At 43.9% G+C, this 26,736-nt stretch overlaps 2 protein-coding genes across 6 annotated transcripts in view; one reads left to right on the plus strand and one right to left on the minus strand.

The window, feature by feature from the left end:
• Window positions 1-15,614, plus strand: part of MAP1B (microtubule associated protein 1B) — a 101,304-nt gene extending 85,690 nt beyond the window's left edge. For both annotated transcript variants that reach the window (XM_006927783.5, XM_019835294.3), the window contains 3 exons: window positions 8-6,518; window positions 9,674-9,912; window positions 11,117-15,614. In XM_006927783.5, the coding sequence (XP_006927845.2) occupies window positions 8-6,518; window positions 9,674-9,912; window positions 11,117-11,272 (6,906 nt within the window). In that variant the 3' untranslated portion in view covers window positions 11,273-15,614. The remainder of the gene's footprint in view (window positions 1-7; window positions 6,519-9,673; window positions 9,913-11,116) is intronic.
• A 5,615-nt stretch (window positions 15,615-21,229) lies between these two features.
• The window catches only part of MRPS27 (mitochondrial ribosomal protein S27), an 86,946-nt gene continuing 81,439 nt past the window's right edge, over window positions 21,230-26,736 (minus strand). For all 4 annotated transcript variants that reach the window (XM_045061909.1, XM_003981054.5, XM_019835313.3 and 1 more), the window contains 2 exons: window positions 25,016-25,183; window positions 21,230-22,485 (listed from right to left, as the gene is read on the minus strand). In XM_045061909.1, the coding sequence (XP_044917844.1) occupies window positions 22,246-22,485; window positions 25,016-25,183 (408 nt within the window). In that variant the 3' untranslated portion in view covers window positions 21,230-22,245. The remainder of the gene's footprint in view (window positions 22,486-25,015; window positions 25,184-26,736) is intronic.

The raw sequence follows: 26,736 nt of genomic DNA on the forward strand, positions 1-26,736 counted from the left end.
ATCCCAGATTGGGGAATTACTGAGTACCACCCATCCTGCCAACAAAGCCAGCTTAACCCTGTTCTGTCCTGAAGAAGGGGACTGGAAGAACTCCAATCTTGACAGACACAATCTCCAAGACTTCATCAATATTAAACTCAACTCAGCTTCTATATTGCCAGAAATGGAAGGACTTTCCGAGTTTACTGAGTATCTCTCAGAATCAGTGGAAGTCCCATCTCCCTTTGATATCCTAGAACCTCCCACATCGGGTGGATTTCTAAAGCTCTCCAAGCCTTGTTGTTACATTTTTCCAGGAGGGAGGGGCGATTCTGCATTGTTTGCCGTGAATGGATTCAATATGCTCATCAATGGAGGATCGGAAAGGAAATCCTGCTTTTGGAAGCTCATCCGACACTTGGACAGAGTGGACTCCATCCTACTCACCCACATTGGGGATGACAATTTGCCTGGAATAAACAGCATGCTACAGCGGAAAATTGCAGAGCTCGAGGAAGAACAGTCCCAGGGCTCCACCACAAATAGTGACTGGATGAAAAACCTCATCTCCCCTGACTTGGGAGTTGTATTTCTCAATGTACCTGAAAATCTGAAAAACCCAGAGCCAAACATCAAGATGAAGAGAAGCATAGAAGAAGCTTGCTTCACTCTCCAGTACCTAAATAAATTGTCCATGAAACCAGAACCTCTCTTCAGAAGTGTAGGCAATACCATTGATCCTGTCATTCTTTTCCAAAAAATGGGAGTTGGTAAACTTGAGATGTATGTGCTCAACCCAGTTAAGAACAGCAAGGAAATGCTGTATTTTATGCAGCAGTGGACTGGCACCAACAAAGACAAGGCTGAACTAATCCTGCCTAATGGTCAAGAAATAGATATCCCAATTTCCTACTTAACTTCAGTCTCCTCTTTGATCGTGTGGCATCCGGCAAACCCTGCAGAGAAAATCATTCGAGTCCTGTTTCCCGGCAATAGCACCCAATACAATATCCTGGAAGGACTGGAAAAGCTCAAACATTTAGACTTTCTGAAACAGCCACTGGCCACCCAGAAGGACCTAACTGGCCAGGTGGCCGCCCCAGCTGTGAAACAAGTAAAACTGAAACAGAGAGCCGATAGCCGAGAAAGTCTGAAGCCAGCCGCAAAACCACTTCCTAGCAAATCTGTGCGAAAGGAGTCTAAAGAAGAAACCCCTGATGTCACAAAAGCTAATCATGTGGAAAAGCCGCCCAAAGTTGAAAGCAAAGAAAAGGTAACAGTGAAAAAAGACAAGCCAGTAAAAACAGAGACCAAACCTGTAGTGACTGAAAAGGAGGTGCCGAGCAAAGAAGAGCTGCCTCCGGTGAAAGCTGAGGTGGCCGAAAAGCAAGCCACAGATGTCAAACCCAAAGTCTCTAAGGAGAAGACAGTAAAAAAGGAAACCAAGGCAAAATCTGAGGAAAAGAAAGAGGAGAAAGAAAAGCCAAAGAAAGAAGTGGCTAAAAAGGAGGACAAGACACCCATTAAGAAGGAAGAAAAACCAAAAAAGGAAGAGGTGAAAAAGGAAGTGAAAAAAGAAATCAAGAAAGAAGAGAAGAAAGAACCCAAGAAAGAGGTTAAGAAGGAAACCCCACTGAAGGAAGCCAAGAAGGAGGTGAAGAAGGAAGAAAAGAAGGAAATTAAAAAGGAAGAAAAGGAACCCAAAAAAGAAATTAAGAAACTTCCTAAAGACGCAAAGAAACCATCTACTCCTCTATCTGAAGCAAAAAAACCAGCTGCATTAAAACCAAAAGTGCCCAAGAAGGAAGAGCCTGTCAAAAAAGATTCTGTTGCTGCTGGGAAGCCAAAGGAGAAGGGGAAGATTAAAGTCGTTAAGAAGGAAGGCAAGACACCAGAGGCCGCAGCTGCAGCCATTGGCTCTGTGGCCGCTGTGGCAGCTGTGGCGGCAGCAGCTGGAATGGCAAGTGCTGGCCCTGCCAAAGAACTCGAGGCCGAGAGGTCCCTTATGTCATCCCCTGAGGATCTGACTAAGGACTTTGAAGAGTTAAAGGCTGAAGAGGTCGATGTAGCAAAAGACATCAAGCCTCAGCTGGAGCTGATCGAAGACGAGGAGAAACTGAAGGAAACTGAACCAGTTGAAGCCTACGTCCTCCAGAAAGAGACGGAAGTCATCAAAGGCCCTGCCGAATCCCCCGATGAGGGGATCACCACCACTGAAGGGGAGGGTGAATGTGAACAAACCCCTGAGGAACTGGAGCCGGTGGAGAAACAGGGGGTAGACGACATTGAAAAATTTGAAGATGAAGGAACAGGTTTTGAAGAATCCTCAGAGACTGGAGACTATGAAGAGAAGGCAGAAACTGAGGAGGCTGAGGAGCCAGATGAGGACGTTGAAGAAACCGTGTGCGTGAGCACCTCCAAGCACAGCCTCATGGAGGAGGAGGAAAGCGCAAAGGCTGAGGCAGATGTGCACATCAAGGAGAAGAGGGAGTCTCTGGCCAGTGGAGATGACCGAGCAGAAGAAGACATGGATGAGGTGGTGGAGAAGGGAGAAGCTGAACAATCTGAGGAGGAGGGTGATGAGGAGGACAGAGCTGAGGATGCCAGAGAGGAAGAATATGAGCCCGAAAAAGCCGAAGCTGAAGATTACGTCATGGCCGTGGTTGACAAGGCTGCAGAGGCTAGCGGTGTCGAGGATCAGTATGGATTCCTCACCACATCAATCAAGCAACCAGGAGCCCAGTCTCCTGCCCGAGAACCTGCATCTTCAATTCACGATGAGACTTTACCTGGAGGCTCAGAAAGTGAGGCCACCGCATCTGATGAGGAGAATCGAGAAGACCAGCCTGAAGAATTCACTGCCACCTCTGGCTACACTCAGTCTACCATTGAGATATCCAGTGAGCCCACCCCAATGGATGAGATGTCTACTCCTCGTGACGTGATGAGTGATGAGATCAACAATGAAGAGACAGAGTCCCCATCTCAAGAATTTGTAAACATCACCAAATACGAGTCTTCACTGTATTCTCAGGAATACTGCAAACCTGCTGTTACATCACTCAATGGATTATCTGAAGGATCAAAAACAGATGCCACAGATGGGAAGGACTACAACGCTTCAGCCTCCACCATCTCACCACCGTCATCCATGGAGGAAGACAAATTTAGCAGATCTGTTCTACGTGACGCTTACTACACTGAAGAGAAAGACATGAAAGCCAGTGCCACGTTGGTGATCAAAGACACCATCTCAGCAGTTTCAGATGAAAAACTTAGCCCACCCAAGAGCCCATCCCTGAGTCCATCTCCTCCATCACCCATAGAAAAGACCCCCCTGGGTGAACGCAGTGTGAACTTTTCTCTGACGCCCAATGAGATTCAAGTCTCAGCGGAGGCAGAAGCAGTCCCAGTGTCTCCTGAGGTGACCCAAGAAGTAGTTGAAGAACATTGTGCCAGTCCTGAGGATAAGACCCTGGAAGTGGTGTCTCCATCTCAGTCTGTAACTGGCAGTGCTGGCCACACACCTTACTACCAGTCGCCCACTGAAGAGAAATCTAGTCACCTCCCCACAGAAGTAACTGAAAAACCACCAACAGTTCCAGTGAGTTTTGAATTCAGTGATGCCAAAGATGAGAATGAAAGGGCTTCCATAAGCCCCATGGATGAACCTGTGCCTGACTCGGAATCTCCTATTGAAAAAGTTTTGTCTCCTTTACGGAGCCCTCCCCTAATTGGATCCGAATCTGCATATGAAAGTTTTCTAAGTGCTGATGACAAGACTTCTGGTAGAGGTACTGAAAGCCCCTTTGAAGGAAAGGATGGAAAACAAGGCTTTCCACATGAAATAAGTCCCATCTCTGACATGACTTCTACTGGTCTTTCACAAGACAAACCAGAAGAGAAAAGCACAGACTTTATACCAATAAAGGAAGACTTTGGTCAAGAAAAGAAACCTGACGACGTTGAAGCCATGAGTTCTCAATCTGGATTGGCTTTAGATGAAAGAAAATTAGGAGGAGATGTTTCTCCTACACAAATAGATGTCAGTCAGTTTGGGTCTTTTAAAGAAGACACTAAGATGTCCATTTCAGAAGGCACTGTCTCAGACAAGTCAGCTACTCCTGTTGATGAGGGTGTAGCAGAAGACACATACTCTCACATGGAGGGCGTGGCCTCAGTATCCACAGCTTCTGTGGCTACGAGCTCATTTCCAGAGCCAACAACAGATGACGTGTCTCCTTCTCTGCATGCTGAGGTTGGCTCTCCACATTCTACAGAAGTCGATGACTCCCTTTCTGTGTCTGTTGTGCAAACGCCTACCACTTTCCAGGAAACAGAAATGTCTCCATCTAAAGAAGAATGTCCAAGACCAATGTCAATTTCTCCACCAGATTTCTCCCCTAAAACAGCCAAATCCAGGACACCAGTCCAAGACCACAGATCTGAACAGTCCTCAATGTCTATTGAATTTGGCCAAGAATCCCCTGAGCACTCGCTCGCTATGGACTTTAGTCGACAGTCTCCAGATCACCCTACAGTGGGTGCAAGTATGCTTCACATCACTGAAAATGGGCCAACTGAAGTGGATTACAGCCCTGACATGCAGGACTCTAGTTTATCACATAAGATACCACCAATGGAGGAGCCGTCCTACACCCAAGACAATGATCTTTCTGAGCTCATCTCAGTGTCTCAGGTTGAGGCCTCCCCATCCACCTCTTCAGCACATACCCCCTCTCAGATAGCTTCTCCTCTCCAAGAAGACACTCTATCTGACGTCGTTCCTCCCAGAGATATATCCTTATATGCCTCTCTCACCTCAGAAAAAGTGCAAAGTCTAGAAGGAGAGAAGCTGTCACCAAAATCTGATATCTCTCCACTCACCCCAAGAGAGTCCTCTCCTTTATATTCACCTAGCTTTTCAGATTCTACCTCTGCCGTCAAAGAGACCATAGCAGCTTGCCCCACTGCCTCTCCTCCACCGACGGATGCAGCATCCGCAGAGCCCTATGGCTTCCGTGCCTCGATGCTATTTGATACGGTGCAACACCAGCTGGCCTTGAACAGAGATTTGACCACATCTGGCATGGAGAAGGACATTGGAGGGAAGACACCTGGTGACTTCAGCTATGCCTATCAAAAGCCTGAGAAAACAACCAGGTCCCCAGATGAAGAGGGTTATGAGTATGAGTCTTATGAGAAAACCACCCGGACCCCAGATGTGAGTGGCTATTACTATGAGAAGACAGACAGTACCACAAAATCCCCATGTGACAGCAGCTACTCATATGAGACCATTGAGAAAACCGCCAAGACCCCGGAAGATGGTGGTTATGCCTATGAAGTCACTGAGGAGACCACACGGACCCCTGAAGAGGGTGAATACAGCTACGAGGCAAGTGAGAAGACCATGAGGACCCCTGAAGTGAGTGGTTACAGCTATGAAAAGACCGAGAGGTCTTCTAGAAGGCTCCTGGATGATATCAGCAATGGCTATGATGACTCCGAAGATGGCGGCCACACGCTTGGGGATTCCAGCTACTCTTACGAGACCACTGAGAAAATCGCCAGTTTCCCTGAGTCTGAAAGTTATTCCTACGAGACATCAACGGCAACTACACGAGCCCCTGATACTTCCACCTATGATTATGAAGCCGTAGAGAAAATCACTAGAACCCCACAAGCATCTACGTATTCCTACGAGACTTCAGAGCAGTGCTACACCGTAGAAAAGAAGTCTCCCTCAGAGGCACGCCAGGATGTTGATTTATGCCTTGTGTCCTCCTGTGAATACAAGCATCCCAAGACAGAACTCTCACCCTCCTTCATTAATCCCAATCCTCTCGAGTGGTTTGCCAGTGAAGAGCCAACTGAAGAGGCTGAGAAGCCTCTCACCCAATCAGGGGGAGCCCCACCACCTCCAGGAGGAAAGCCACAGGGGCGACAGTGTGATGAAACCCCTCCCACCTCAGTCAGCGAGTCAGCTCCATCCCAGACCGATTCTGATGTCCCCCCGGAGACTGAAGAGTGCCCTTCCATCACAGCTGATGCAAATATCGACTCTGAAGATGAATCAGAAACTATCCCCACAGACAAAACTGTCACATACAAACACATGGACCCACCTCCGGCTCCCATGCAGGACCGCAGCCCTTCTCCACGCCACCCTGACGTGTCCATGATGGACCCGGAGGCCTTGGCCATTGAGCAGAACCTGGGCAAAGCTCTGAAGAAAGACCTGAAAGAGAAGACCAAAACCAAAAAACCAGGCACAAAGACCAAGTCATCTTCACCTGTCAAAAAGGGTGATGGGAAGTCTAAGCCTTCTGCAGCTTCACCAAAACCAGGGGGCTTGAAAGAATCCTCAGATAAAGTGTCCAGAGTGGCTTCTCCTAAGAAGAAGGAATCTGTGGAAAAAGCAACAAAAACCACTACCACTCCGGAGGTCAAAGCTGCACGCGGGGAAGAGAAAGACAAGGACACCAAGAATGCCGCCAACGCCTCCACATCCAAATCGGTAAAGACTGCAACTGCAGGTAGGTGGAAGGGTGCCAGTGTCCTGATACGGTCCACAGCTGTTCCGCCTTGACTGGAGTCTTTGAGTTGCCATGTAACTTGGTCCTGGGAAGGGGAGAGGGTACATCTCTCCCTTCCCTTTTACTATTCTCTTCTGCCAAAAGGTGTGGATCTCAGCCCAACGTGGCTGCAGGCTTGAGGGTAGTGCAGCATATTGCCCAGAGCGGCTCTGATTCGCCAGGTAACCACTGTCTGGGTTTGCTCCGTCCTGCAATACAGTGACCACAGCCTTGTTCTAAATCTTCAGAACCAAGGACATGTGTTTTGAAACTCCTCTGGAAGCCTGTGCTGGCACAGGCCTCAGAATCAAGCTAAGGAGCTTGGAGCACAGGCCAGGAGCTCCCAAAAGTCTAGGGAGAGCCAGAGTGCCAAGCCAAGCCTGGTGTGACCGGTGTGGGCCCAAGATTTAGATTTAATTTTTTCATAAAGAATTTTTTTTTTCAGTGAAGTTATAACATTTTTAAAATAAAAGTTGTAACACTTAAAATTAAAAATTGGAAAATTTCTATTTAAAAAATCACCATTTTAGACCTACACCCACATTAAAAGCAGTGCTATTTTCTTATTGGCCAGGGAACATCCTAATTTCAGCTGGTCAGTACCCAGTACAAATTGAGAGAAGAGCATCAAAGTCTCTTCTTATCCCCCTCTAACACCACAGTCTCACTCATAGAGAGTCAGAATTCTGTTCCAGGTTGAAATTCAGTTGGCAGGAGGAGATATCCCTGACTTCTGATCATTCCTGTTGGTAACAGTTCCCTTATTCATCAAGTTCTCAGTGATGACCTGGGTCTTCGATGGCCCAGCTTCATTTTGTTGCTTCAAACCAATCATAGGGTTTTGCATTAATACATTTTATTTCCTTTATGTAGTTATTCAGGGATTTTAGACCTCTATTCACAAAGTAATAAAATTGACCTAGACATGTAAAGCAAAAAATGACTTAAATAACATTTATTCATTTATTAGGGGAAAATCTGATAGCTGAACTGTGGGACTCTCAAATTCAGTACATTTTAAGAAGTATCACTTACAGTTGCCAAGTTTTGCTTTAAGCAACGTGGGGGATCAATTTCAAGCTTGACTTCTCGTCAGTTTTCCTCTTTGTACATGCATGCAGAAAACAAACTGAGTTTGTTCATGCTCAGAATTAATGGAAAACCACCAGGTAATTAACCTCTTGGTCTGAAAGAGTTGGCACCTGACCTGTACTTAGGGGAACACATGAAACCCTTTCAAACAGATAAAAGCCAACTGAAATTTGCTATCAAACTTGCCAAATATATACATTCTAGCCCACACAATTTTTTTTTATTTTTATTTTTTGTCATTTAAAGAGATATTCTCAAGGCCAAGTAATAAATAAAGATGAATTAATTTGAATTTACTTTTCCAAGATTTTTAAAACAACGAAACTGCATTAATTGATTTTTAAAACAAACCTGGGTTGACTGCTGTCAGCTGCCCTCAGTTTGTGCTTCTATGAGCAGCGTTCATTTGGTGTCGATGGTAGTGATTTCGTGCGCAAGAAAAACTTGCATTTTTAATTGTTGGAACTGTAACTCACAAGCTTCTGTTATAAGTTAGAATTCTTTGATAGGCCTAAATATGGACATCCTAACGGCTTTAGCTTACATTCATTAAAGTGGCTAGGTATTCATTAAAATGAGTCCGTTTAACCAAATATCAGTTTGGCTGATTCTCATCACTCGCCTCTACAAGTAAAACTGGACAAGTGATGGAATTCACTGGTGGTTTTGACTCTGGGGTGACAGTCTTTAATGATCCTATGGAGAAAGGAAAGAGGATTAAATATATAGGATCCAGCTGGTATTTTAAATGACTTTATAGTAGTGGTCTCAACCCAACTGCACATTAACATCATCCGTGATGCTTTTAAAAGATGCTGGTGCTCAGACCCTGCCCCAGTCCAGTGAAACCAGATTCTGGGGTATGGGGCCTGGGCATCAGTATTAAGCTTCCTAATCGATGCTAATTATGCAGCTAGGCTGAATAACCACTGCCTTAGAATGCTAGTTCTATTACTGTTTCAAAAAGTTTAAACCTTCTAACCAGAACAAGTCAGAAAACCATCTCCTCAGACAAAGGTGCCAGGAAGGTTTTGGGTTAATCTGAATCTTTACTTTGCTTGGGCTCTCTTTCTTTCTTTTAAATATTTATTTTGAGAGAGACAAAGGCAGAGAGAGAGAGAGTGAGTGAGCAAATGGGGGAGGGGCAGAGAGAGAGAGAGGGAGGGAGAGAGAATCCCAACCAGGCTCCCCGCTGTCAGCATAGAGCCCCATGTGGGACTCAATCCCACGAACTGTGAGATCACGACCTGAGCCAAAATCAAAAGTTGGTCACTCAACTGACTGAGCTACCAAGGTGCCCCTGCTTGGGCTTTCTGATTTAGACCAGGAGTTTAGACAGCCGGATTCCCCTTTCCCCAGTCTGGTATGTCTTGATTGGCTAGAGAAAGCCCAGTCTTTCCGAACCTTTCTCTTGCCAAAGTTTGGTAGCCAACCTTGCCTAGGGAGAGATGTCTCACTTTTCAGAGGACTGTGCTAGGAGAGAATACAGCATTTCATCAGTTTATGAACAAGGTTGAGTTCTGGGGGCCTTGGAGATCACAGGAGGTTAAGATCTGAATCATTTACTAAGTCAAATGTTGGGGTTTAATATTCAGCTTTGAGTAGAGTTGTTATCGCATGAGATCCTAACATGGATTACTAACATTGCTTAACCATGGTTCACCAAATGCAGAGGATTCCTTTTGACTTTCAAAATCTATTAGATCATTTTCCAAATTAGGGTGCACATTAGCAGCTTTTTGAGGAGGAATATTACTATCTAGTTCCATCTTTTGGGAAGGCCTTTAAACTCTCTTCCTTTCTAATGGGTTGTCCACAAAGGGAAACCATGCCATTCAACCATGTTGTATTTTCTCAAGTTGCCAGTGTTAAATGCCCTATACAAGAGAGAGAGAAATGTCCAGTGCCCCCTTTGGCATGTCCTGCATGACCTCCTTGGGGAATGAGTAGGAAAGGAGTACCAGACCAGTGGGTCTCTTTGCATTTCTGTGACCCTGGCTTTTCTCTTTGTTTATTTACCAAAGGACCAGGAAACACCAAGCCCTCCAAGCCCTCAGCTGTGCCTCCAGGCCCCCCTGTGTATTTGGACCTGTGCTATATTCCCAATCACAGCAATAGTAAGAATGTTGATGTCGAATTTTTCAAGAGAGTGAGGTCATCCTACTACGTGGTGAGTGGGAATGACCCTGCTGCTGAGGAGCCCAGCCGGGCTGTCCTGGATGCCTTGTTGGAAGGGAAAGCCCAGTGGGGCAGCAACATGCAGGTAAGAGCCCTGGACAGTATCTGCACTGCACATGGAGCTGTGTCCAGAGGCAGAGGGAAGGAAACGTGTTTATCGCATAAGGTGCCCCATGGGTCTGTCACACATGAGATATCCGGAGGATGAAGTGGATTTCACACAGAGGAGACAGTCTAGAATAGTATTCTTGGCACCACCAATAACCATGCCTGGGGGGAAAGCCACTTCACCATCCTAAGGCATAATTAACTTATCTACAAAATGGGCCCAAGACTACTTGCCCTTCCCCCTAATATACCAAGAATATGTGTGTATGAGTCAAAATGATATTTCCATGTGAGGGCTACTAAGGAACTGTCTTTACTACTTTGTGTTTCATGAATAGACCAAAGCTGGGGGCATGGCCATTTAGAAAATCACCTGTCCATGTGAAATCCCACAGGAGGAGCACTGCTGACATTGGTCCCCAACAGGACACTCCTAGCTCACATACATCCTAACTTGCTCTGAACCACTGTGTTATTCTGGCTGTGACCTTCGCTTATCTCAGTTTTACCTGTGATTTTGCACTGCCACGTAGTAAAATGTATTTGCCTAATATTAACATTAAATAGAATTATTTGGTAGTTAACTATATCAAGTCCCATGAGAAGCACCCAGTGGCCTCCTAATGAATATTACATGGAATTTTTACTATTCAAACCAGTACCCACCCACCATTGCCAGCTGCGCGCATGCACACACACACACACACACACACACACACACACACAGATATGAATCTTTGTTCTCAGGATGAAGTATTAGTTACACACAATTGGGCAGCACTGATAACTAAAGCTTCTGGATTTAATCCTCCATATCTTTAATGCAAAATTTACCAAGTGTGTTAGAGGAAATACAAGCAATTTCACCTTAACTGAAGCCCTTCTTCTCTTACCACTAAAGAATTGAAAAACTGATGATGAGTAAAGATGAACTAATTGACTAGTCCTGAGTTGCTTTTGGTTCTAGTCTTCATCTCTCCCAGCAAAACTTCATTTTTTGCAGCTTTATTTTGATTCCTGGAAAATGTAACTTGAAAAGTCCTTTGTATGTCTGGGGAAAAACAGAAAAATTTCCTTTCTTCCCCCTTTTTCTTTTAATGGTCTAATACCTTATTATTGTCTTACTTTTTCATCTCATTTCTGGCTCTGCCCTTAAACAGGTATTTTCTCTCTCCCTGCAGGTAACCCTGATCCCTACCCATGACTCAGAAGTGATGAGGGAATGGTACCAAGAGACCCATGAGAAACAACAAGACCTCAACATCATGGTTTTAGCCAGCAGCAGCACAGTGGTTATGCAAGATGAATCCTTCCCTGCATGCAAGATTGAACTGTAAAAGCCAAGGCCAGCCACACCACAGGATTTGAACTTTGTTTCCAGAAATTCTTCAATTTGAAACCACCTTTTCTAAAACGTCAATTCATCTAAATAAGTCACCGAACTATTACCTGCCAAACGCTATACTGTGTCACGGTGATGCAAGTCACTAATATTTCTTAGTTTTTGCTGATTGCTAAGGGAAGTAACAGTATTCCCACAGTAGGGTTCAAGTTACTGCAAAATTACCTACCCCAGTTCATCTCTGCTAAACATTTGGAAACCATGCACTAGCAAACCCAACTGACTTCTGCTAGGTAGAGGCATTTGTCTTAGAGAGAGCGAGAGCGAGAGAGAGAGCGAGAGAAAGAAAGAGCGCGCGCGCACAATGAGAGAGAACACAGGAGAGAGAGAGGATGAGAAAGAAAAAGAATGCAGGAGAAGGAGACGGAATGGTAGAGTGCGGGTGAGATACCCAGAGAGAAAGAGAGAGAGCAAGGTGGGGTAAGGAGGAGAAAATAACCAACGCTTAGGTCTGCATTTTCTCAGGCAGTCTGTATTCTGTAGTCTACATACTAAACATTCTCAACTTGTGTCAGTCTGAGTCATCAAAAAGGTCTTAATTTTCTAAAACAGGTTAGCTGGAAGGAAACAAAAAGAACAAAACTCGTTATGAGGGCATGTGAGATTTTCACGCCTTAATTAAGCTCCTTCAGTTTGAAGGCTGCACACTGACATAATGTAGTGCATGTAGACTGGATGTGCGAGTGATTTGAACCCCATTCAGAACTCTCAGACTCTTCAGACACACGAGTAGATTGATCTAAGGCATGCTCCCAGCATTTGTCCACCCGGTTAGTCCACTCTGAGTCGATGAACCTGCATGCAGAAACACCCAAGTCCACCCCAATTAATAAGCAAATACCAAAGCGGTTGGGAGTACATACGGTAGACAATTTGCCTTAGAAAGTGACTTGAATGTACAAAGATACTTGATGCACTTAATTTTTTAACGTGAGACCGCAAGTTTATAAAACATCCGTGTAGGATTATAGATACTCCAGTTAAAGGAGCAAGCGTGTGCGCGTGTGGGGGCCCTAGAAGCTGATCTGATTGGTGCAGTGGTTTGATGCTGAGTCACGTGTGTTGACCTCCACCTCAGTGTACCTGTGGCCCTCAGCCAAACAAGTTGAGCCTTTCATAGCTTCTTTACTACTGCAAGTTCCAAGACTGAAATGGCTTCTATGATCAGAACTGGGAAAACAGCGAGTCTTATGGTGGAAGAGGTTCTCGGCAAGTGTACAGTATTTACCTTCCTTTGTCTTACGTTGGCTTTTTGTTTTTGTTTAGTTTTCCATTAATTTCAGCATAATTATGGGAACAAGTGTACAGAATTTTTTTTTTTTAGATATCTGAGAACTTTTCATAGATGAACTTTTTAACAGGTGTTTTCATTTACAGGAAAATGCAAAGAAAATTTCAAGTGACAGTCTTTTTTTTTTTTTTAAGTCTTTCATAAGACAAACAATGAAAAATGTTTTTTGAAGTTCTGGTGAGATTGAAGTCTGATATTGCAGTAATATTTATTAAAACCCATAACTATCAGGAATAGTGATACCTCCCACCCCTTGATTCCCATAACATAAAAATCTGAATATGTGTTATTTGAGAGTGGGGGAGAATAGCATGGTAGGCTACTTTTCTAGGCCTTTACATCACCCAGTGGTATTCTACATACTTCTTTCAAGATCTTTAACCATGAGGTAGAAGAGCCAAGACAAGATCAAAGAACCCTAGCAAAAACTTGCTGTGGGATTTCCTTTTCTGGAAAAAAATGTAAAAGAAATAATTCATTGAAAGCAAATCAATTCCCATCTCCTACGATTCATCACGTAGAGTTCAGAGATCATTTCCATCATTGCCGTCATTGAACTATGAACCTGGAAGCCAGATCATGATTAAAACTGACGTCAAGTTTCAAGTTACAGATCAATGCACCCAGTGTTCGGATGTGGCAAACTTCTCAGTGACAACTGTGCTGTGCTCTGTCACGTTGTGTTTCCTGCAGACTCTTAAGATCTATGGAGTAGTGAACAATGACCTCATTTTATTTTCTATGTTAGTTATTTATTTCAAAATTAACATTTTAGTTTATTTTTGTCTGATAAGTGTATGTTTTGCACTGCTAACTACTATGAGGGTTTAAACAATGCTTCTTCAGGGTCCCTTCACTGAGGACCTATGCAGTCTACTTAATGCTGTGAATTACATTTTTCAAATGTTTTAATTTTTTTAAAATTAATATTCTATTTTTTTTAGGCTTCTCTAGAAATGCAGCTTTTATTTATTACCCCACTTCTTTCAAATCCTTAAGAACAACACATTGATAAAGGGTACAAAAACTTAACACAAAATGGAAAACTCATTGTAAAAAAATGGATTGAGTATAAACTTTACTTCAAACTTATTTTATGAGACAACCTAAGATACTCATGATAGTAGTTATTTAATAATTAGTTATTAAGTTGAGTCAGTTGGATCCATGTAATACATGGGAAGAAAAACTGATTTCCGGCCTTCTTGCCAAATCCAGACCGCTGGTTGATTTTTCTTTGATAGAAGAGGGAATTATTTTCTGACTTCCCAAATTAAAGTTATTTAACAGGTGCATTATTTTGCTTTTTAAAAAAAAATACAAACATTTATAGCCGATCCTCGATAATAAGCATTCTATCTTACTCTTCTTTTTTTCTTCTTCTTCTTTTTTTTTTTTTTTTGCTATGGGAGTTAATGGGAAAAATATACAAAAGCTGGCACTGGTCAGCTGGCTCTTTTTCCTATGAAATAGTTCAGTACCTTTTTCTACCCATTGTTCTCGGTGATGCCCACAGAGCTTGAGTGTACCAGGAAAATCAATTAAGTGCATTGCAGGTTTGCTCCTGTCTTTCCAGACACCTTTCCTACCTGTGTGACTAACCTAATTTTGCTAGTTCCATAAATACACAATTAGTTTAGTAACACCCATCACAATGTACCATGTACATTCATGGTGAGAGCTAAGGATTGACACAGACTTCTAGGAGCTTTATTCATACTGATTCTTTAATCCAATTGTACAGATTGAGTATTTGCGTGAAAGGAATTTACACTCTGTTTAAATGATGAGACTCCATCAAGAGGACACTCATGATCATGAACTTTTTGGTAGTATTCTTAAGCAAAATTCTACAGAGACTAAATGTTAGAGATGATCCTCCACTTCCAATTTTAATGAATTCTATCCCCTTTCTCAAAACCCAATCCCCGTGCATGCTTTCTCAGTCTTGTGGTGGGACTGGATACAATGACTGACCCCCCCCCCCCATGCCATTTTCCATGAAGTTCAAAAAAAAAATTTTTTTTTAAACCTTACATATCCTAGTGGATGGTTTCCCCAGTGTATATGAATGTTTTAAGTGTCTCCAATAGCTTATGCAGTTTAGGAGCTTTTCAATACTCATTTAATAAGATTCAGTCATTTGCTAATGAAAATTCTACCACCTTCCATTTTCTGTTACCAAATTTCAGCTCTCAGGAGCTGCTCTATAATTCTGAAATTGCTTTTCTTGCCTCTTTAGTCACCTGTCACAGGAGGTTCTTGCTCGGTAATGATATTGTGAGTTAGATTAATAAGTTGTTTCTTCTGTTTTTTTTTAATTTTATTTTTTTATTTTTTGTGTGCTTCAGATTTAGAAGATTTGTTTCCATTTGAAAGGAACTGTAAGCTTTTATCTTCTAACCCACTGAACAACACACCAAAAGCAGCCTAGGGACGAGCATTTCTTTGAAAGCAATTAGGTTATTCACCTGGTATTCAAACTATTTACTATTTTAAGAATCTGACTTTATTAATTTAAAAGGCAGCATCAAAAACTGAAAAGGAAGGGAAAAAAATAAGTAGCTTCTCTGCACTCGTTTGGAGCTCCCCAAATGGGAGCCATCAAGATGAGGCATCAAGACCGGGCTGCCCTTTCAAGAACACCATGCAGCGGCCGTTCAGAGTCCTGCTTACCCACGCTGTACGCAGCCCTCTTTCCGGCCCCGGAAAGTCTTGAGCCTGGCTGAGAAGCACCTCCACTCCTCTCTCTTGTTCTGAATGGTGTTTGTGTCAGTCTGCAGCTGTGTATGGTATTATGTCTTATAATCCTGCATCACTTCTATCCTATCCAGTCATATCTAATGTAGAAAATTAGTTTTCAGTGAAAGTAATATGTAGTGCTTTTATGATATTTGTGTGCAATATCCCCTCTTCCATTGAGGATATTTGATGTAAAAGAAAAAAAAACTCAGTTCCACAATAAAATACAAAAGTGGCAAAAGTTCATGTGTGTGCTGTGCTGTCTTTTGTGTCCTGAGTCGGGCTCATCAGTTGGGATTTGCCACCCACAGTAGGGGGTGGGGGGGAGGGTGGGGGGGACACATTCATTCATGAGGGCTGATTGTCTTTTCAGCGGCCCCCTGGCTTTTGGCAAATTGCAGAGAGGGCCTTGCTACCATTTCAGTAACTGCTAACATCATTCCCTTTTCTAACCAACCCCTAGAGAATGTTGGGGCCTAAGGACAGAAAATGGGAGGTGAAGGAAAAAGATAATTACCATTACTGCTTAAGAAGAACAAGTAAATAGACCAGTGTAGATGAAGGGGTTATTGGGAGGGCTTCCTATACAAAGCAAAAAGCAGGTTTTGATCTTAACTCTGCCACAGCCAGCGGCCTGACCTCAGTCACTTTATCTGTCAGAAGTTCCTTTACTTACCTGTAAAATGAGAGGATTTGACAGGATGGTCAAACTGGATAAATCCCTCCCGAGACTGACTTTCTGGGGCTCTACAAAGCCATCATATTCAGTAATTACATCCAATACCTTATCTCCCTCTTGCTTTCTTGTTCAGTTACAGAATAGGCTTATATAACTAACATAATACTCTGTGGATTTGACTGACACCCAAGAACTAAAAGCTGTTTAGGAAAAGTGATTATAAATAACAAAGGGTATCTGAAAAAAGAAGGAATTCCTCTTAGTCATTCAAATGATCATTGTACCTTCACTCTACCCAGTGGTGGGTAATACTGTGGGGATAAAACGTAAGTGCTGCCCTAAACTGACTGGAGTGACAGGCTTCTGAAATTCAAGGGTGCGCCTTGGTGACAAAGGAGGAGCACCAGAAGTGATGTCTGAGACCTGGAGTGTGCGTGCATGTGACAGCACATTCTAGACAGAGGCAACAGCTCACACAAAGGAGCAGGAGCAGTTATGTTGGGCAGCTCACTCAGCTCACATCGGCAGAGTATAGAGTAGGAGGCCTTGGCATCTCCATTTCCCCCATGTGGCCAGAGAAAATATGCCCACGAATGCTCAGCAGAGATCTCCAGGACACGGTCCTGTCTTCAGAGATGATCCTTTGGACTCAAAAGGCTATAGCATCCTGTCCTGAGTCATAACGACGTCCCTTTGTTACATACACTCCTTTTGATCTTAATATTGTGTCTCCAAAAAACTATGGGACTTTACTGACTGGCCCCATTAGAAGTTGCTGTTTGGCAGAAGGAACTCGGAAATGCCTCCAGAAGTTCAAGGGTTAAGCAGGTGAGAACTCAGGATGGAAAATCATCATCAAGAGGTTTTAATTACATCGGTCATACTAAACATAGTTATTTTCTATTCCACTGCCCAACTATTCAGTTCCAGGAAGTGTCTGGCCAGATCCTAGGGTGCGGGACCATGTGGGTTAGCCCAGGTCTGCCCTAGTTTGGGCACTGCAAGTCCTGTGTCTCAGGAAGGCGGCAGTCCCAGGGAACCCCCCAACTGTTGTTCACACTCCCCAACACTCTCTGTGTGTTTATATCCCACTCCCTCCAGACCCAGGCACAGCAGGGATGGAGAAAGTTAATGCCCTTCCAGCTGGTCCTTTTCTAGACATTGGACGTAGTAGCTTCCTTCAGTTTTTTTCTGGTCTTCCAGGCAAATCAGCAAAGGTCTGGTAAGGTACTGACTCCACCTTCTCTCTCTTTATAATTATAGTGCGAATTCCAAAGGTTTCTCTGTGTCCTTACAATGATCTTTCAATAAACTCCTCACTCTTGATTTCTTGGACTCTTGCATAATCCCAGATCACCATTTCCTCTTTGATCTTACCCTGTGCATCTTGAAAATCTATTGGAGTCATATATGCAGATTGACTTCTGGTCACCCCAGGTTCCTTTAATATGAGCAGTTCTTCTGGGTATTTCGTGGGGGGGGGGGGTACCTGGCAGTGTTTTCACAGATGATGCAGCATCATAATGACGCCTGCTTCCTGGGGTGATCTCACCATAAAAAACAGGCACTGCTCCATTTTGTGGCTCAGACTCTCCTCAGTCAAACCCAAACTGCATGTTACTGTAATGCAGTCTCATGGATTTGAATGCCACATGTAAGCTGATGACTTTTACAGTTTGTATCTCCAGTTTGTACCTCTTTGGTCTCCAAACTCATATCCATCTGTCAATTAAGAGCCCCGTGTGAATGGCCAATAAGGACATTTAAAATAACCCAAATCAAATTTAACATGCCCCCAAACAAATCCCTAATTTCCCCAAACTCCTTCTCTCCCTAGGCTATTCCACCTCAGGAAATGGCAAAGACATTACTCCACGTTGCTCAGATAAAAAATCTCAGGCGAGTCTGTGGATTCTACTTTCCAAATTCACCCAGTCCTACCCCTTCTCCTCACATTACTGTAACTACCTTTGTCTAAGCCTGCCATTTCTCTCCTGGATTACTGCAGTAGCCTCCTAGCTGATCCTCCTGTCTCCGCATTCACTCACCACAAAGCAGCTAGACCAGCAAACCCTCTGAAAATGTTACATCAGAGCATGCCACTGGATCCTTCAGATGAGTCATCTCAGAGTGAAGGCCAGCACCCTTCCTAATGGGCCAGGAAGACTTATAGCATCTGTCCCTTCCCTTACCCATCTCTCTGGCCTCTTCTCCAGCTCCTGTCCACCTTACACTTTCCACTCCAGCCACACCGACCTCCTTGCCAGTTGTCTGGCACTCTAGGCGGGTTTCCATCTGGGCTCTGGTTCCTCTGTCTGCTGCGCCTTTCCACAGGTAACACCGTGATTCTCACCCTCACCCCCATGGATCTTTCTTCAACAGTCATCTTCTCAGGAAGGCCTTCCCTACCCAGTGTTCCCTTCCTTTCCTTGCTTTGTCTCTCTGCCACGTATTACCACATGACATTATTATGTACTTATGAATTAACTGTTGCCTTCCATAGAATGTATGTGCCATGAAGGAAGGGATCTTGGTCTACTTTGTTCCTTGCTGTATCCTCAGTGACTATTTTAATACTGCCCGACACATAATAGGTATTCAATAAATATTTGTTGAATGAATGAATGTACTTAGTCTCAGACTGGCACAGTGGTTATATGCTGTGATTGTTGGAAAGTGGGTTTGGAATCGGACAAATTTTGGTTCAAGCACTGTGAACCCACTTACTAGTTGTGTGGGCCTGGGCAAGTCATACGAGCCTCAGTTTTCTCCTCTGCAAAATGAGGGTAATAATCCCTGCCCTGCTAGGCTGTTGTAAGTAGGTGGAATGAAATTAGGTAGAAAGGGGCATTCACAAAGAGGAGTTGTTGAATGTAATTTTTGTAGTCAAGATGGGTGCAACAATAAGCCAGAGCCTAGGAAACACAGACATCCTAAAGCGGCCCAGCATACGGTTATTGGAGGAAGATTTTAATGGGCATTGGTTTTACTCCACATACTATTTTAGGCATATTAACCAGGGAGGGTATTTTAAAGATTAGAATTTTGCACTCTGCAGAGATGAAGGATCGTGGAAACCAAAGAAGCAAGTGACATTCTCTTATCACTGGGTCCATCAGAGAATGTACTTCTTAGAAATCTTTTATAAATCTTCCCTGTAGTCCTTGATCTAGCATTTAAATCCTAACATGGAATTTATTTTCAGATGCTTCTTACAAGAATAACCTTTGTTTTCTGAACATGTCCAGCTCAGATCTGGAATCCCTAACATTCATATATAATAAACACAGCCTAAGAGTAAACAGCCTAAGAGTATTAAACAAAGATCCCAGTGGTAACCGCCACAATCTCAGGGGCATTGCTACTATCTTTTTTTGGACTTCCTTGACACCATACCATAATAGCATCCTCATGGCAGTGTGCAATGTCAGCAAAAAGGCCCACTCAATGGGGGGAAGGAAAGGTTATTTTCAAGCTAAGAAGCTGTTACTTAGAATAAAAGGCAATTTCCCTGGCATAATGATGTTGAAAAGCATTCCCCATTTTCTAAGGTAAGATTTTGTAAGTAAAGTAAAAAATTTATCATTGTCAGCGTTTGAAAAACTCAGCTCTGACGATTAATTACCATTTAATGAAAATACCATCACACCACATTTTCTGCTTTTATGATTCACTATAGCCAAAGCTCTCTGAGCCCATTTCAAACTTCATCCCTTCCTCACCACGCACTCCCAGCAAGGTTACTGGGTGCAATGGTGTTGAGTCCCACTGACTCATAGGCCACATCACTGCAGATCCCCAATTATATATTGCCATACAGCAAAATCATATAAATCATCATTTACTCTTTTCCATAATAGACTCTGTTTAGGAAGAATAATGGCCCACCCTACATTACTGCGTATTTTATACTCATTTAGATAAGAAACTCATTATTTTATTAGTTAAATATTAAAATAATTAGATATGTTAATTATTTTTTTAGCTTGAGAAATGCCATTTGTAAATGAGCCATTTGTACACACGTGCCCGTGGATGCCCTGCTCACACACCCTAGGCCATGGCTTCTGACCTCAGGGCACTACTGACATTTTGGACCAGATACTTCTCTGCCATGGGGGCTTGTCCTATTGCATCGTACGATGTTTAGCAGCATTTACTCACTAGATGCTATTTGATTCACAGTGAAAAAATGACTTTAATAAACAAATTTTGGGGGCCTTTGACTGCATGTAAAACCTACAACAAAAATACCACGCACGTATCTGATATCCACGGCCAGCTACGAGGTATGAAAACAAAATGCAAAGTCTGGTGCCAAGGCAACAGAGCCCGAGAGGAGAGTAGGGCATTTCGCTGCTGCTCAGCAGTTTTCATGCTCCCCACTCTGGTAATACTGGAAATCAAGTGCGACAGGGACAGATGGGGAGGAAACAGAAGGCCAAATTATGAGCTGAAGTATTAACAACATGCTTCAGGCCGTGATGGTCAGTAATTTACTGAGCAAAGGGGCCTTCTGATTGATCTTGAAACTTCCTCTGGATATAAGGGAGTGGCTGAAAAAGCCCAGCCCCTGATCAACTAAAATGTCACAAGTGACTTTTGGTCATGACCTTCTACCTAGGTACGACTCAGCTTTGCCCACCCACAAGACCCTGCGTTGGACGTGGCCTGCAGGTATGGATGGACGTAACACACAGGGTGGGCAGCAGTGCCAGCCAGTTTCCTCATTCAAGAATGGGATTGCTCCGGCCTCCGTCACAGGGCTGCTTGAGGTGTCGGCACAGTTGTTCTCAAAAAATGTTACCGGGTGTGATGGGGCGCCTGGGTGGTGCAGTCGGTTAAGCGTCCGACTTCAGCCAGGTCACGATCTCGCGGTCCGGGAGTTCAAGCCCCACGTCAGGCTCTGGGCTGATGGCTCAGAGCCTGGAGCCTGTTTCCAATTCTGTGTCTCCCTCTCTCTCTGCCCCTCCCCCGTTCATGCTCTGTCTCTCTCTGTCCCAAAAATAAATAAACGTTGAAAAAAAAAAAATTAAAAAAAAAAAAAAGTTACCGGGTGTGGTGCAAAGTCTGATGGAGAAGAAAGGTTAAAAATTTGTTGTTCACAATCAGAATCACCATGCTGATGGTGTGACTTCCTCTCTCCCTCCCTTCCCACAAAGATAAAGAATATACCAAAATAATCCCAGAACATTTATTTCCACAGGTTCTTGATTAAAAGAGCACGATCTTGAATAAAAGTATACCACTGTACTTACAGGCAAATGTATACAGCAAGCAGGAGCTGCCCCTGACCCCTTTCACAGAGAAACTTCAGGAAGGAATTTCCACTCCCTGGGAGGTTCACAGTTAATGTCTCCTATGCACTACAAGCCCCATCCTGCCTCTCGTTTTCTCCTATTTCTCCAACGGCAATGTGTGTTCACAAGTTGCACATGTGTGCATGCGTGGACACAAAAGGCTCACTTTACCTCCTTGAAGAAGGAGCTGAGACAATGCTTTGGAAAGAAGTTACCCCAACGTGATGGAGAAGCCAAGCTCAGGAGGCTTCAGAGCTAGAGTTATCTTTCTCCTCAAAAACGCTTCCATTCTAAAAATGTTACTGTGGGTGCCTGAAATTTGAAAGCCAGTGGGTTCATGGTGTCATGTTCATTCCTGTCCTCAATTTCTTCCCAGTTTAGGTCTGCAGAGCAGAGACATGGGGGAGGGAGAAAGTGAGATGTGTGGGTGTCCCACACCCAGCTCAGGCTGGGAGGACACTGAGGGGGAGGAGGCCTCAGGACGTGCAGTTTGCCTGCTGGGGAGAGAGGCCACTCAGAAGCCTGTGCTCAAGACCAGGCTGTTCAAACACGGCCTCTCCCTCCACCACTGCTATGTATCAGGGACTTTCAATGTTCAACACTGATCCCTGACCCCGGAAACCCCACCATAAGCCTTGATAGCACCTTTTTAAGGTGTTTAGCTGGGGCTTCAGTCTGATCATCTGCCACTCAGAGCTCAGCAGCCCTCCTAGGCATCTGATGGGAAGTCACAGTGCCTTAATATATTGAACACTGTGGCTTTCTGTCACAAGCAGCCTGCTTGAGGAAAAGGAGACGACGGGCAGAGGAAGCTGAGGCTGCCATCATGGTCAGCAAGAATCCTAGGACGGGGCCTAGTGAAGTTCCTCTGTGGGGTCTGGGGGCCTGAGGGCCTGTTAGGCAGATGCCTTTGCTGCCCTCCGGGCCTCATGCTCCTGCTTTGCCTTCTCCCTCTGCTCCTGTTCCCTCTGAATCAAGTGTACCCGTTCCAGATGCCATTGTTGCAGCTTCTGCTCATAGGTTGCGATATCCTCTGCTTCAAAGGTGGGGAGCTGTTCCTTGACGAGCTGGATGGTCAGAGTCAAAGGACTTTCTGATTCAACTTTGCCCAAAGCCTCAAGCTTAGAATGTAAGTCCTGTTGGAAGCGAAGAAAAAAAGAGGGGATGGGGTGAGGGAGGAGGGTGCAGGTGGGAGAATACAAAGAAGAAAAGAGATTAAATCACTTGCAAAATGTCCACACGTTCTGCTTACAGGCAAAGGCACTTTGCTGGGAACGTGTCATGCTGCCTTTCATCTAGGCACTGTTAGCATTTGCTTTTTTTTTTTTTTTTTTTCAGTCCAGCAATTTTGCTAAGATGCACCACATGTGCTCTCTCTCCCTTCACTCACAAACAGTAAATGGAACTCCATATGCTGTGATTCTGTATGTAATTTCTTGTTTTAAACCACAAAGACAGCACGAGTATAACAAATCTACATTTCCACTCTGACTTACACCAAACCAAGCAGCCAACTCCCAGAGCAAAGAACTCTTAAGATGCACACAAAATGGCAGAAGCAGCTGATAAACTGGAGCTAGCTGGTCTGTATCTTTTCTTTCTGAATAAGTGAGATAAATGCTTGTCTACCAGCATTCCCTTCAACAGATGGAACCCAGTGCAAGGAGTTTTTTTTTTTTTTTTTTTTTTTTTTTTTTTTTTTTTTTTTTTTACTAATGGCATGCTAAACAGCTCCCAGGAGTCCTTGCACTATTATAAGCTTCCACCTGCTGTGTTCCATTGCAGGTCAACCTTTACAAACTGACTGCTCACAGCTCCATCTGAAATGGCATCTTGGTTTGGTCGGTATTATATTCCTGGAGAAGTGAAGTACTAAAAACACTAATACACTTAAGTGCTTCAGGATGTAGATCATCAAGAGAGAGTCACTAATGGCCCCAGCTCTAGCTTAAACCACACCTCCCCATGTTCCAAAAACAAATGCCATTCACTGGCTTAGGTGATGAGGCCTGCTCCAATAAGGGGAGGAAGGTGGGCAGAATCCATGTGTCAAGCCGTGGCTACAGGCCTAGTGTGATGGGTCAAGCCTATAAAAATGGACCCCGAATTACCTGAGACTATAAAAATCAGGCAACAGGAAGAAAAGGAAATGTACAATGAAAATTATTTCGTTCTGGTATCACTTTCCATGTGGTTTGAGGCCAAGGAGACACCTTGGGACACCAGAATGACAACTCAAATCTGAGCCAGCAAACTTCTGTTCAAATCCCCCATCAGTCACTTATGGGCAAGTTTCTCTCAGCCTGGTGTCATGTAACGTAGGAAAAGCAGCACCGACCCGCAGAGCCACAGGGAAGATAAATGAAATGCACTGGTGCCTAATACACGGCTAGCAGCCAATAAATATTTGTCTCTTTTTGTTTTGATTTTCAAAAAAATGCATCTGTCGAAGAATGAGGACTAAGAATTTAATGCAGCACGGATTTCTACTCTCTTGAGATTAAATGTAAGGAACAAGAGAAAGAGGTGGTCATCTTGAGGAGTGTTGTGGCAGCCTTGGTCAATATGAATATGGTAGATGATAAACTATGAGGCTAAACTATGGATGATTTTTTGTTTGTTCTTCAGCCTTTTTAAATCTGCAAAGTTAAGAGAAACGAACAGGTATGTAAATTTGTAACTTAGCTGCCAATTCTCTGTGTACCTAATATTAACCTTTCTTTCTTAGTTTTCAAATTATAAAAGAGGGACACGGAACGATGACTTTACAGAAGTACCAGGAGAAACAGCTGCTACAAGTACAGTGGAGTCCTCCCTATAACACGGGGAAATAGGTATCCCATAGCTGGTTCAATATAATTACTGAACAGATCTAAGTGTAATAATCAGGCAAAATGACACCTGTCTGTCTCAAAATGACACAACAGTTCAGCTGGCATGGATGGGAAGGTTTTCTGTTTCATGCAAAGAATTCTCCTTTAGACAGCATATTTTTCTCTTTGCACTAAATATATTAAAAACAAAGCAAGGAAGAGGCCAAGGGGTTAACCTCTGAACATAGCTCTTCTTCCCTGACTCTGATCACAGAGGATTTGGGGACATACAGTTGAAATGTACCAATGGCAGCTTGAGCGCTCAGATCTGTTCTGAAAAGACACGGTGGAAACTTGTTCACCTCTTCCATGCAGTCCAAGTAAGTCTTCTCAGGGCCTGAGTGCACAACTCAAAGCCAAGCAACAGAAGACACCGGCATCTGATCTCCATCGTACTCAAATTGGGCTTTTTATTTCTATTTTGGTTTTTGGGTTATCGAGCACATTAGCGCAATATAGAGAAATGACCAGATCCTTTCCAGCTGGGGATGGAGTCAGGTGACTGCTCTGAGGCGGCAAGCTATTACCCATGCATCAGGCACATGTCAGGGATGAGTGGGTAATGACCTGCTGCCCCAGTGACAAAACTGTGACTGATTAGCTCACGTACAAAAAGGAGCATAAAAATTCCATTTATTACTTTTAAGACCACTTCCTGTTTGAAGCATGATTTCTGATGTCAGTTTTCATGCCTTTGTGTGGGACACTGATGCATGAAAGGGCTGCCTATCATGACAGAAAAGAAGCACGCATAATGCACAGCTCAGAGGGGCTCAATTCTGCTACGACGCACCTTAAATCGTTCCAGGTATTGGGGAAGCTTGGACTGTTCAGTTTCCTCCACGTCCAACTGCTCCACCAGTTCTTCTGAGCCCTGGCTGTCTTCTTCTTGGGGCTGTGCCTCTGAAGACCCACAGGCTGGAGCAGTCACAGCCTTCAGCGTTCTGTCTAGCACATCCAGCTGTGGAGAGGACAAAGGGGCAGGGACTAAGCATCCTGTGAAGCACCCTGAAAACACGCTGTTAAGAGAGGGTAGGGAAGGGATAGGAAGGAACAGCTGGGATCTGAAGACTAGTGAACTCTTTCTCTTATAAAATTATAGGAAAGAGACACGGTTATATGATTTTACATGAGAAACACCCTGTCAGATGGCATGGACAACTTAGTACAAAACAAATGGTACAGATCAGCAAGCTCAGAATTCTTTGTATATGAGTCAGCACAATGGCATTTGATTTCACCTTTAGTCAACTGGGCAGGAATCCAAAAATTATGTTCAATGGGTACTCAAAGTAATCCCTTTTCCAGGTCGTTCTTCCCCAACCAGTTTGGAAGTGGGAGAAGGAGAGAAAAACTGCCACAGAGCGCAACCAACAGAGGACCATTGTGAATATGCGCAAGAGAGACTCTGAATCCAGGCCAAGCACTTCCTTCACAGAAAGACTGTGGCTCGCGAGGTTTCTGTAAATTAGGGAGCTGCACAACCCTCATAAGCTACTGACAGAGACTTGACAGGCATACGTGAAATCCACAACGAGGTGATCTCTGTGACTTAGAAAGTAAATAAATTATAAAACAGAGGGCTCCTTTTTCTTTTGGCCTGTCGCCCACCACATTCACTTTGGGGCACACCTTCCCTTGACCCACCGAGGGCCTAATCATTCTACAACCTCAAGGTCAGCATTAGCACCTGCTTAGATACCAATTAATCCTACCATGTCACATTAGAACAAAAATCTAGGAAATACTCCAAGTCTTTTAATGCCATTACTACATTATACCCACACCTAACACATATCCCATTCTTGCTGACATCCAAATCATATTCTTATTAGGACAGATCACAAAGAATACAAATCTGGCTTAGGTTGGAAGGACTAATTTCTCTGGCAAAGGATTTATGTATAATTCTGTGTTTTTTACCACCAGAACTGACTACAACAGGGTTAAATATGAGTATGTATTTAGGAATGTGGATGTTCTGTTATAAATATCTACCAAAGAACATGATGATTCACTAGACATCAGTATCTGGTCAATACAGGCACCAGACTTGCATATCTTCATGATGAAAATGAAGCCAAGGAGTGAGCCCTAGTGACTGGAATCAAGGGAAAACAAAGAATGAGCTCAAAGTTAACTTTTACATCCTGGTAATTCAACAACCAACATCCATCTAGGCCTCCCTCTGAAGATGTAAACGGCTTGGACAGGAGTGGACACTGGCTGTCTGTGGGGCAGGAGGCTTTCATGTGGCTCTGAGATAATACGTTTCCTATGGGCTAAGTCCGGTGGTTCCAGTGTCAAGAGCCTTAGGTGACTGAGAAATGCGCTGGGGCCATAGGGAGACAGTGGCCCAGTCCAGGTAAGAGGGACTGAGGACTCTGCAGGGAACGTCCGACCCACATCCTCCAGCACCGTGCGTTCACCACAGAATCGTTTCATAGAAGCAAAACAAGACTGTGCCATCTCTAGCCCCCAGATTCCTCTCTTGAGGGCTTTTATGGGGGATAA

This window comes from Felis catus, chromosome A1 (assembly GCF_018350175.1).
Source record: "Felis catus isolate Fca126 chromosome A1, F.catus_Fca126_mat1.0, whole genome shotgun sequence".
Classification (NCBI taxonomy): domain Eukaryota; kingdom Metazoa; phylum Chordata; class Mammalia; order Carnivora; family Felidae; genus Felis; species Felis catus.